Below are 12,962 nucleotides of genomic sequence, written 5' to 3'. Positions count from 1 at the left end.
CAGTGCTGAAACCTGGGTAGTGATGTGTGACTATCCCGTTGGGCTGCTGGAAACACTTTCCTTCCAGTCAGGGTAAAAGAGACCCCCAAAACGATGAACATTCAACAAAGGATACTATTTCCACCTGGACACTCAGGATACTAGAGACCAATGTTTCAAAAGCTGCTTCTGAATGTCAGTGACGCAGGCGCTAAAACTGCATAGATGAGTGTGCAGGTGCAAATAGAGATGCTGGCTTAGACCTCTTCAAATCTTGGCCCCATTTGGTCCAGGGCACTTAGCAGTGTTTGCAAAAAATGCTAGGCTGCATCTTAGCAAATGGGTAAATGCACCCACCTCCAAATGCAGCCAATACGCGCGTTACAGGATGCCACCCATTGCCAGTCTGAGACAACTGGCCATCTTCCTGAGTAATCCACAAAGGCTTTTCCTTCTCCTTTATTGGCAAAGGATAACAAATTTTAAATCACCAAAGTCTCGTTGACTTTGTGAGACGTGGCCTCCTTTGTGCCTAAATCACTTAGGCTTCTACATGACCTAGGTGTTTTGAAAAATGCTACCCAAAACTTTAGAGGCCTGCAGGTCTGATTCTACGAAGTGCTGAGCTCCTTCAACTTCCACTGAAATTGGTAGGAGATAAAAGCACTCAGCACTTCCCCAGGGTCTGCCTGGAGGAATAAGAATGAAAACTTGCAGCAAGTATTGCATAGAGAGGAACTTGACTAAATCCCCTTCCCAGTAGAGGAAAATGTTAGATAAATTGATAGGGAATCCAGGTTCAGAGAGAGCGGTCAGGTTCTGTTTCAGGCTCCAGTATTAAGACAATTGTAAAGAATGATTACTTCAACTATTCTACTTCCAGAGCATCATCTTTCTTGGTTCCCTTTTCCCTTGCCTCACCACAAAAATCTGGCTAATGTGCAGATGGCAAAAACAACATCAAATGCACGTACAGTACCATTTAAGATTTAATGATGCATTTATGTCACTGGGGCTAAGGTTGTGCAAACATTTGAATTGGAAATCCCTGGATATCTGTTTGCATGATGACAGGGCTGGATCAAGGCTTTTAAATAACTACAGAAATGTACTAGCAGCCAGGTGTGCAATGGTTCACCCTAGTTCAGGAACGTCAGCGTAAAGAAAGGTAGACACATCCAAGGTGAAGAAAGCCAAATGTACTTGTCAAGTCAGTTTTCCCAGCTTGAGTTAAGATGTGAAATGGCCTGTTACAGACTCAGAGCAATATTATCTCAGCATAGGGAATGTGAACTCATCACAAGTGTGATGGCAGTAAAAGGACTGCACGGGCGCTAATTAAACCTCCCATTCCTTCCTCAGAAATCAGTTTCCTCATCAGCCCAGAGCGCTTTGCATATGAACAAGGACGCTTCCAACTGAAATCTAAATATGGGCTCAGACTAATCTTTCCTAAGTATAATGAAAGCTCAAGTTTTCAGAGTAGCTATCTACTTTCCCATGTCCATTTTCCATTCTAGTTTATAAAGGTTCTTCCTTGACTTCAGTGTGAGGGGGCTCTGGCCCATAGGCCAACATTTCCATCAGTGACTACTAGTGACTTCAGGTGTCCCCAGCCATTTTTGGATGCCTAACTTGAGACACCCTAAAGGAGCTTCATTTTCAGAAAATGTTGAGGGCCTACATTCTAAAGGTCAGCCCTATTCAAGGTGTATCGTATTGGCTCCCAGAATCTGAGGTATCCATAATCATGAGTCACTTTGGAAAATCTTGGCTATGGTGTCTAGGCTACTAAATAATGATCTACCTGTCTTGGTACTTCTATGGCTTCAGCACTTCAGTAATATCTGAATATCTCATAATCAGTAATGAATACTATCCTCACAATACCCCAATGAGGAAGGGAAGTGTCCTTTATCCCCATTTTACAGAGGGGAACTGAGATACAGAGAGACCAAGTGACTTGCCCAGGATCATGTAGGAAATCCGTTACTGAGTCAGAAATTTAACCCCAATCTCCTGAGTCCCAGTCCAGCGTCCTATCCCTTATACTGTGAGAGGACAGAGAAGAAATGGAGCTCTCCTGTTTAAATGCTTGCCGTTTCTGCCCATTTTCCACTTTCCAGTCACTGTGGAGATTACAGGCTTCTTTCAACTGAGCATGTCCCTCTACATTGTTACCCATTTAATAGCACTAAAGACCTCTAACGCGAAATGGCTTGCAATGTTATTTGCAGTCATCAGTCAGATTGGGCTATTACCGTGACAACCACGAGATGTACCAGTGAGGAGAAGAGTAATTCTTCCCTCCCCTACCCCCACCCCACTGACTGAGGAACTTTAGGGAGCCCACACTTATGATTTCATTATGAAATTTTTAAAATCTCAAGCTGTCTTTAAATGTATGTTTACATTTTCCCCCCAGCACCATCTGTTCTCTATCTGCTTCAGCATAAAACTACAAGGAACTAGCTAGATCAGGGGGCTCCTTTTTACAGAATCCTTTAATGCTTTCTAGTGCATTATGACCATTGACACCTGCAGTAGCAGCTGTCTAAGGTCTGACTAATGGCTTCCTGTATCTACTTTTAGCATTGTCTGCTAATATTCACTCTTTTTGAAATGATTCCCGGCTGTTGGAGCCTTCCAAAGAGTGTGTCTTGCCAGACTTAGGGATATGAATCCCACTCTCAATTGCCAGGTGGCTTTTAACAGCTAAGCAAAAAAGCTTTTCTCACCCAGCAGAGAATTTGCGGATGGAGTTTGAGAAACATTAAAGATTTATTTAGGATTCTTTCACAGCCCTTACACACAGAGCATTTCAATATATATGGCCATTTGTTGACAGAAATTATTACATCATAGTTGAACTTAATAATATGGCATCTGTTCAAGTAAGATGTAGCTTGACTGCTTTATCCCCACATGACTCTAAGCTAACAAAACAACCCGTTTTGTAGCAGGCACTATTCTGAAACTCTCCCTCACGGAAGGTCATGAAAAGAGTCATTTTTCCTCTTCTTAAATTTTTTTTTTGTATTGTTTGACTCTAGCACTTGTGAAGGGTATTGAACTGACACCCACAGAACCTGAGATCTTCTGTGTATCCCCAGAACAGGAACTGTATTTTTCCCACATGGCTCTGTCAGTATAACTCAGATCTGGCCCAGCAGAGGCACTGCTCGTAGTGGGAGCAGAATTCATTCTCCTTGGCCTCTCTGGGACATCCAACAAGGATGCCCTTTCATACTAACCGTGATAGTGAACACGGGGAGCTGAACTGAGCCCCCCCTTCCATTTAGCCAGAAAACAGGAAAGAGCTTGTTTTAACCACTGCAGTTTAGATTCTGCTGAAATTATTTGGGCCCAATACAAAAGTGGCATCTTCCAAAAATATCTACGTTTTAAATGTTGGGTTGTTTTTTTTTTTTTAGTCCACACCATGTTGCACAAGCTTGAGGACAAAGCCATTTGGCACTGGCTGGCAGTAACCCATAGCTGTTGTCTCCAAAGGAAGCAATGGCCACAGGAAGTGACAACTGTCCCTGCATTCTAACAAAGAAATTTCTTTACTACCCAATAATGAGATAGAAAGGGCACCCTATCACTGTCAAAATTCATACCTTTTTGTACCTAATCAATGTGCTATAAATGAAAGACCAAACCATTCGTTTTAGAAAGTATATGCCTTCAAACAAAACTGTGTCTGTCATCATTACAAAACAGCTTTCACGTGTACTGCTCTACCACGGTATCACAGCAGCACAGTTTGTGCTTCTACTTAAAATAGACAATAACTACCCTACTTCAAATCCGATTGTGTCATAACAGTGGGCAAATGTTGACTTTTTAATGGTCGCTGTTGTACTTCAATAACACTTACTATGACGTTGGCTTATAAAATGTTGACACTGTTAAATGGTCAGACACGTGTTGCTTAGTTCTGACCCCAATCCTATTGAACGGTTACTACTCGCTGAAAATGTACATCATTCAGAGATTAAGCCATTACTGAGTAGAGCTAGGCAGACAATAGATTTCCCATTTTGCAGCAAATTCCATGATTTAGAAATTTCACCAGTTCCAAAACAGAGTGAATTTTTTTTTTAATTTCCAGAAAAATGAAATTCTGAAAAATGTCATGTTTTTTAGACACCTGGGACATTGTTTTGATAAAACGGAAACATTGCACTTTAATTCTGACTATTTAACTTTCTTCAAACTGTTTTTATATAAAAACACTATTTCATTTGGAAAAGTCACTTTGAAATGAAAAATCAAAGTGTGTGTTTGATACTGAAAATACCCAAACGGGATGTTTCAACATTATTGAAATGCTTCATCTAATCTTTTTTAAACAAAATTTTGTCAAAGTTGGCATGTTCTTCAAAGCATTTTGATTTTGATGAAAATGGCATTTATTTTGGGGGGGGGGCATGGAGGAAGGTTTACTATTACTATGTATATTGCTTTTTCTCTACTATCCTGCAATATCCTTTTTAGCACTGAGTATCACGTGGCATGCTGTCTGTATTGTCACATGGATAGAATGTTGCTTTCACTCAGTGGGCATGAGCCATGTGACCAGCAATCCTAATGCCACTGTGCCCTACAACTGTACAAGCAAACGTATTTTCTGTTGATGTTTCTTGACAAACTTGGTTGTAATGCTACTTTTAATATAATGCCCTAAATTTCATGGCAATACATTTTGGGTAAGTAGTTGTAATTAAAATTGTACCATTTACATGCACAGCGCGGACACCTCCTGTATTTATTTCCGCTGTGGAATTTGTTCCAGACTAAATCTTGGGTTTTTTTAATTACAAGAGGATAAGTACAATAATTGAAGTTTTCTTAGGTAAGAAATTGGAGCTCCCCGGAGTTTTTTTTCTTTTACCTGTTTAACTCCAAACCAATGCGATTTTTCTAAACAAACATTTGACATTCCATTACTTTGCAATATGAACAGGTTCCTTGTGTCTGCATAGGGAGGTTTATTGAATTTGGAAAAGAACCTAATGGTCTTATTTGCAACCAAACATTGTGTTGGAAAAGACTGCCCTCAAGATGCTCTCACAACTATCGGTGACTTTAAAAGCAAACATATGTAAATACGAAGAGGAGCCTAAACTGGTGTGTGTTGACATGTAGAAGAACCCTGTGGATATAACAATCTGTCTCATCATATGCTGACTCCATATTATGTTATAACCATTATATGGCCGTGTGGATTAAAAACAAGTCTCTTTAAAAGTCTATCACTACAGAATTGCATAATGAAATGTAACGGCTCCAAATACTATACTGGATAAAGAATACGAATTTTAAACAAATTTACAAATACATACGAGTGAACATTTTACATAAGTAGTATACACAGAAGTACATAACCCTTGACCTCCATGGGAATATTCATATCCATGACCTCTCACCACCATGAAGCAGAGTTGCATAATCAGACCTGTTAGCATATGGGCTGTAATCACAGTAATCCAAGACGCAGTGGGATTACTTAAGGACAGCGCTCCAGCCCACTCCAAATCTAAATTTCATGACACTGAAGCTAGGTCTTCAGGGGGAAATCTCTAAAAGCAGCCTTTAGCTTTGCTCCCAGAACTGCAATTTGGAGTGGCTGAGTGACTGAGCACCCAAAAGTCCAGAAGGTGCAGATTCAAAACAGCAACTGTGAGCACAGGTCAGAATTTTGGGATGCACAGAACATGGTTGCCAAAAGTTCACACCCAGAACACAGGCATACAGTTTAGGGTACTCACGTTGAGGCCACTCTGAAAATTTGATCCTAAGTGTTTTTATTTGGGAGGGAGGAGAGGGTTGGCTTTTTGTTTTTTGCACATGTGAGTATGCAGCCATCCACTGTCCTGATACCGTATGTGTTTTATACTGCATTCCTAAGAAGTTTCCTGTCCCATGTTGTGATTTCCTTCTGTGTACATGTTTGAATATCTGAATATTAAACCTAACAAAGGGGAATATGTTGGATGGGTGCGGCGGGGGGGTGTTCTTCTCTAACAAGTCAGGAAGGGTGAAAAGTGAAAACTGGATGTAACCCTTTCTCTGTGTCATGTGTAACTTTTTTGCTTAAAATATACTTGAGTTGACAACGATCTAATTCCTGCCGTGGCGTTCTTTGTCACAGGTCTCCACAGAACTAAGAATATTGAAAGCAGCCTCCCTTCCCAGGATGGACCTGGTCATCAGTTTTGTTTCTCTTCTATTTGTAATCTCTTTTGTACGCACAGGTAAGTTTCCACCCAACAGACGGTATATAAATAACAGTATTTGTAACTCGGGAAAATGCAGCTGTAGGTCAGGTGTCTTTTCAGCCCTTAATCCAGTGTCTGCAGGGAGCTTATAGCACGAGCAATGTGGGGAAATACATAACAGGATCCATTTCCCAAGTTCCCCAGCCTCCCTAGTTTAGAGCAGCTTCGTTAAAGGCAAAGGGGGAAACTACTAAGCAGCTGAAAATGCTATGTGAAGTGAAGAAGCTGAATAAGACAAGTTTATAAAATAGCCCAAGAGCTGTTGTTCTGAGACGTGCTTTGAGCCTTTTATTGCATTGTCCTAGCTCTGCCCTCACGGATAGAACACCAGAAATTATGGGGAGAGCAAAAAAGCCATTCTGTCCCAGGATGCTTCCTCGGTCCTTCTCTGGGTCTTGCTGGTAAAAGCAAAAGCATTTCATGCATTATGTTCAGCCTCTCCAAGCTACTTCTCTCCTCACTGTGCTTTTCTCTCTATTCTATGTATGGTGGATTTGTTTCTGACTTTTTTTAGTCCCCCCCCCCCCCGCAATTTAACCCCCAAAGCTATCATTAAGCAACAACATGAGGTACACTGTCATTGCTGTGCTTAGGGAATTTTAGGCACAAAAGAAAACTTAGCTAATTCTGCAGAGTGCCCTGAAGGGGAGCTGGCATCTGAGTGCAAAAAGAACAAGAGATTCATAGATAAGGCTGAAATTTCATCTGTGATGAAGTAAATAGGTACTAGAGAGCCAGTTAACTCTTTAGCTGTTTCAGTCCTTCTGTGGCTGACAATGGATGTCTTGCTGGAGAACACAGACTAGGATTGGACTGTAGAGTTTCTGCACTGCTCCTGGAATGAATGGGTTAAGAAAGGAGCTTGGACCTTTAACTCTGATCCTGGCTTTTGCTAATTTAAATCCAAGTCATAAGAGTAAATCCCCTCCCCCTAACTTCTGTCTACTTCTCTGCCTGTCGTTAGACTATGAATTCCTCAGGGCTGGCGTTGTCTTTTCTTGAATGTTGGAAAAACACCCACGATAAACAAATAATAATGAGCTGGCTTCTACCCATCCAACTTAGCCTGTTTCGAAGTTTATACCTTTAAATTTGACTCAAATGTCAGTGTGACTGATTTTTATAATCTCTATGTGAGCACACTTCCAATTCTTGTCCTTCGTAGAATCCTTGATCATTTCTTTTGACTGTTGTCTATTCAAATTAGTGTTATTTTTCAGGCATCTGGTTACAATGCAAGTTCCATTTACCACCTGAATTATTTATCTTTTTCAGTCTACTCTTATTGATTCTACATGTCTCCCAGTAGAGATCTGGAGCCTGATTCTGATCTTTTCTTCTCCAGTGTAAATCAGGAGGAATACCATTGATATCACTCCAGTTTGAAACTGGTGCACATATCTGATTTGAGCCCTGGATATTTTTCAGTGTTTGAATCACTGCTCAACAATTATTGGCATTCTTTACATAGAAATGCAGTGATCAAGTCAAAGAACTCCTGTAGATCCAGGACACATGTTGCACACATGAAATGTCACTTGCTACCCTGGGTAACTGGCCCTTTGGAGTCTCAATAGAGGATGTCCTTAAGAGACACCAAACCAATGGCTGATCTAATTCTATTGTTTTCTTAAGAGTTGGAGTTGATTTGGAATCTAACAGGAAACTGAATGCAGATGGACAGATTTTGTTCAGGATGTTACAGAATTCTAATTGTCCTTCTGGTTTTCTAGTGGCAGAAGAATACAGAATATATAGCTCCCTAATTGTCACAATATTTCTTGATGTCAGCACTAAAACATCTTGACGGTGACAGAGTCTCAAAACTGATCCACACTGGCTGCTTTGTCCATCAGTTGGAATGTATTTGTATCCGTTACAAAAACAAAGACCTTCTCATTGGTCTAGATGCCTTGCAAGAAGTCCTGAACCCCTTGAGATTTGCCATTGACTTCAGTGCGGCCAGGATTTCACCCCATATCCATTGTCCTAGATATTCTGTGGTCTTGCAGATTGATCTATTACCTCAACAGAGTTGCATTTTTTTTTTTTTTAAAGGGAAAGAACAACATGTGAATCGCACTGGGCAAAGTACCAAGAGCTGATGAGAACCTGCAACTCCCATTGATGGGAAAGGGTTCATTGTTCAAACTCCCCATTGTCCTCAATCTTCTTTAATTAGGAAGTTTGTAACAGTCATGAAATATTCTCACACACACCCCTCTCTTGTTGAACTAGAGTAGATGTGGAGCTAATGTGTTGGGTAAGATTAAAGCAGAGAAATATTTTATCTTGGATTTGGTGCATGAGCACAGTTGAGATGTATGTGTGTGGAGACCAATGATGTGCAACTCTTGAGTGGGTGGATCCTTCTCTTTTTTTTCTGAAAGATATAATGAAGCCAACCATTCTCTCATGAGATTTCTAGCTCTTCCTGGCTTTGGCCAGACTTGAATCTCCCTGAGAACTATCTTGTTATGGTATTTAAACCACTCATGCTTCCCGTCCCAGCTGAAGAGCAAAGACTGTAGAAATGTATGGCTTTTTTCCGCTTTAAGTTTACCAGACCTCACAGGTACTGTTTTGGCATTAGCTTGTATTTAGGTGACTGTTCAGGTTGGGTCTTTTCTCCTTTTTCATTTGCTCCCTAGAGCAGACACCTTTGTGCATCTAGTGACAGACTGCCCACATTATAGCTGGACATTGACAGGCAGAGCTGTAACATTAAGGGCAAAATCCTCCTCTTTTCTCTACCACTATCTTGATGCGGTGGGACCAGTGATGTTTTGCTGTGCAGGGTAGTAAGGTTTTTTGTGCTTTGAGTCCAGCATAGCATGTTCCCAAAGATATCGTTCATTTTCCTTTTATCATGACCCAAATACAGCCCAATCAAGGTGGGACATCTTTGCATTTTAGGGAAGAGGCATCCTCTTCGAATGTAATTTATCAAGCATGACAGTGTCAAGGGCATAGATGTGGCATTTTCTTTCTTGAGTGAAGCCAGGATAATTTTATCTCCCTTCATCTCTATCAGCAGAAGCAGCCTCAGCATGTCCTGATCAGGATCCTGAGCTGGAACCCTGGAATGCTGGTCACGATGAAGATCAACACATTGAAATCCGCAAAGGGAGGAAGCTCCTTCTCTCTTCCTCTGCAACCGTCCACTCTATCCACATTACAGATGGAGGTAAATCCTTCTGCCAGCCTGAGAGCCAAGCCAGGGGATGAGGACTCTCCATTAGGTCTACTTGGACAGCTTCCTGCAGGGTGCTCTGAGTTAGAGCAAATATTGGATAATGCCAGTTCAGTTTCATACCAGGGTGGGTGGTGGTAGGGATGATATCCGCTCTGGGCAACTAAGAGTAGCTTGTTTATCCTCTCTGGAGAATTGACAAAAGTACATCAACTTGCTTAATAGTTCTAGTCCTGCAGTTTCCTTTGTAAATGCTATCCTAGTAATTCGCTGTACAGATAATATCCTAATGAAGCAACGATTTTCTTAGGATCTCAGGACAAGTCAGATATGTGTTTACTCTTTGTCTGGAAGGACAGTATCCTATTTTGTTTCTGATGACTGCTAGCATTAACCGCTTTTATTGAGCATTAACTCATAAATCCTCATGCAGTCTCCTATTCAGTCCTTCTCCATGCAAAACTCCACTGACTTTAGTGAGTTTGCCTGAGTAAAAGCCAAATAAACACTTTAGGATCTGGCCCTAAAGCAGTTTTGGGGAATATGTTTGGCATTTCTTTCTCATGTAACTGGGAAAGCTGGCCCTGCTTTTTGCAGTCGCACCACTAACTCTGATGACTTGCTGTGTTTTAAAACTTCATACCATTATTTTTTCCTTAGGAAAGCTGGTGATTAAGGACAATACACAGCCTATAGTTTTGCGAACTCGACATATATTGATTGAAAACGGAGGAGAGCTACATATTGGCAGTGAGCTATGTCCATACCAAAGTAATGTGGTGGTCATCTTATACGGGCGGTATGTACCTAAAGAACATGAATCCCCTAATTTAGTGCTAGATCTCTATATTACATGTTCCATTTCACAATGCAGAGATACAAAATAATAATCGCAATTAAGATTTCACTGACATTAAACATAAATCACCCATGCAAGCAATGCTTTGTGGGAGGCTTCTTGGCCTATTGAGATGATTAACTTTACAAAACAAAAGAGAAACTTTGGGACCTGGTTTTGAGTCCTGTTTGACACATCACAAAACTGCCACATGTTTCACAACGAATTGATCTCATTAGCTGTCTTGCTCAAGAGATTTTTGTAGCCTATCCATTCTTTCAAATATTTTAAAGTCCCAGGAAAAAAGGCCCAACATTTCCATTATTTTCTTGCAGTTACCTCGGTCTAAAAATGTTCATGCCTAAATGGGACGGGGGGAGAAGGGAGGGAGAGATGCAGAGACAGACAGACACCCTGATGTAGCTCAGGAATTGCCCAGCACTCAAGTGCACACCCCCTCTGGAGTGTAAACCCAAATTTGTATTGTCTTGCGCTGCACAGAAAATTGTACAGTTTAAGCTCGTGAAAGTGTCTCCCTCCCTCAGTGTGGAGGAAGATCTGCACAGCTTTTTGCCCCCCAGTTATGAATTGCACAAACTGGTTTATAGAAACCAAAAACAAATTTATTAACTACAAAGGATAGATTTTAAGTGATTATAAGGCATAGCAAACCGATCAAAGCAGATTACTGAGCAAATAAAGCAAACACGCAAACTAAGCTCAATACACTAAAGAAACTCGCTTCAAGTAGTAATTTCTCACCCTAAATGTTTTAAGCAGGTTGCAGAATTTCTTGTAGACAGACTGATCTTGCTTGCAGTTTAGAACTCCAGATATTCCTTTCACAGACCGGACACCTTCTAGCCTGGGTCCAGTCCTTTCTTCCCTAGATCAGTTTTAGGAGTTTTCCAGCAGTTATTTTAGGTAGGTGTTCACTGAAGAACCGACCTAGATTAACTCACTTCCCTGCCTTAAATAGGACTTGCATATGGTGGGAATCCTTTGTTTTCCCCATTAGGTCCCCACCACTATTAGTGGAAAAATACTAGTAGGTCAAGATGGGGTCCAGTACCAGGTGACATGATCACATGACCCTGCAGTGTCAAAGCAGCATCCCAGGAAGCTTCTCAGGAAGGTGGGAGATCTTCAGAGTCCTATTGTTCTCCCTAATGGCACATCCAGGCTGATTGCCTACTGTCTGGTGGGCGTTCCCCAGGTGTCAACACAGTTGTAGTTGTTACACAGGCAATATTCTTAATTTCAGATACAGAAATGATACATGCATACAAATAGGATAATCATAGTCAGTACATCATAACCTTTCCAATGATACCTCACATGATCCATCTCGCATAAAACATATCTTAGTTATGCCATATTCATGTCATATAATATCTCGATGAAGAATATGGGGCATAGTGTCACAAGAGGTAACTCGGTCAAAGAAATACTCTTCACTTTTGTGCAAAGTGCTCTAACGTTTCAAGTTGGTCAATATTACTTTCTATTCACTCAGGCCTGGTTGATACACCACTTTTGTACTGATGTAACTACTTCAGCTAGGGATGTGGTTTGCTTTATTTAAAAAAAAAAATTATACAATTACAACCTCTAGTATGCATGCAGCTATACCAGCATAGCATATTCCCCTTCCCATATGGGAAAAGCTATCCTTGTGTAAGCCCATTTATACCAATATAACTGTATCCACAAGAGGTGTTGTACTGCTTTCCTACCAGTACAACTTTTGTGTGTCGACAAGCCTCCAAATGTAGTAGTGGAATGTAGATAGTAATCTAAAAGAACAACAAAGTGATGATGAGTCAGCTGCCATGTCTGTCCTAAATTGTCTCTGACCCCTGTTGTTAGTGGTATTTCAGACAAAGAATTTATTTTCTATAGAGTCCCAGCATTTTGCATTCCTTAGGATCTCTTGAAAGAAATACATTCTAAACCATGTTGCTTCCTCTCCTGTTGGGCAGTACCAGCACTTGGTGGGAGGCTTCTTGTTGGCTTGATGGTAAAATATTCTGATTCATATGTGTCTGTATTTTTTACCCTACAGAGCAGATGAAGACATCCAGCCAGATGCTGAGTTTGGCCAAAAATATATTGGGGTCAGTCGAGGTGGAACCCTTGAGATCCATGGTGAGAAAAAGTTGTCCTGGACTTTTTTAAACAAGACTCTTCACCCTGGTGGAATGGAAGAAGGTGGCTACTACTTTGAGAGAAGCTGGGGGCATCGAGGTGTCATTGTCCATGTTATTGACCCAAAGACAGGGGCAGTCATCCATTCAGATCGGTGAGTCAGTTTAGAGCCATCAGTATCTGGGAACTTTTGACATTACCTTGAAAGCAGCATCACCATCAGATCCAAGACTGGCAAAGGCAATTTCCAGTGACATATTTATGTAGGTCTCATTGTATGCCTCACTATAGCTCTTCTCAATTCCATAGGCTCCATAACCAAAGTAGGGCCCAATCCTTCAAGATGATGATTGACTTCAACTCCCTGCAAAGTCAGCAAGAGTAGATGGTGCTCAGCACCTTGCAGGATCAGGCCCTTAATGTGGTTCAAAGACAGTTATACCCAGGGCTTTGGAATGGAGCCCGGAGCTAGAGCGCAGAGCAGCTCTGGAACAGTGGAGCTGCAGGTTTTTGCCTG

The 12,962-nt window shown here is 41.1% G+C and overlaps 1 protein-coding gene across 2 annotated transcripts in view; it reads left to right on the top strand.

Annotated features, from left to right (window-relative positions):
* LOC102942858 (cell migration inducing hyaluronidase 1) overlaps positions 1–12,962 on the top strand; it is a 142,292-nt gene that overhangs the window by 68,283 nt on the left and 61,047 nt on the right. The window contains exons 2-5 of one of the 2 annotated variants that reach the window (XM_043523393.1): positions 6,140–6,242; positions 9,304–9,453; positions 10,120–10,258; positions 12,363–12,599. In XM_043523393.1, coding sequence (XP_043379328.1) covers positions 6,185–6,242; positions 9,304–9,453; positions 10,120–10,258; positions 12,363–12,599 — 584 coding nt within the window. In that variant the 5' untranslated portion in view covers positions 6,140–6,184. Of the gene's footprint in view, positions 1–6,139; positions 6,243–9,300; positions 9,454–10,119; positions 10,259–12,362; positions 12,600–12,962 lie in introns of both variants that reach the window. The other variant, XM_027829110.3, reaches the window with a different exon arrangement.

This window comes from Chelonia mydas, chromosome 10, assembly GCF_015237465.2.
Source record: "Chelonia mydas isolate rCheMyd1 chromosome 10, rCheMyd1.pri.v2, whole genome shotgun sequence".
NCBI classification, from domain to species: domain Eukaryota; kingdom Metazoa; phylum Chordata; order Testudines; family Cheloniidae; genus Chelonia; species Chelonia mydas.
Note: the sequence above shows the minus strand (reverse complement) of the source record. Positions and strands in the feature narration are given on the sequence as shown.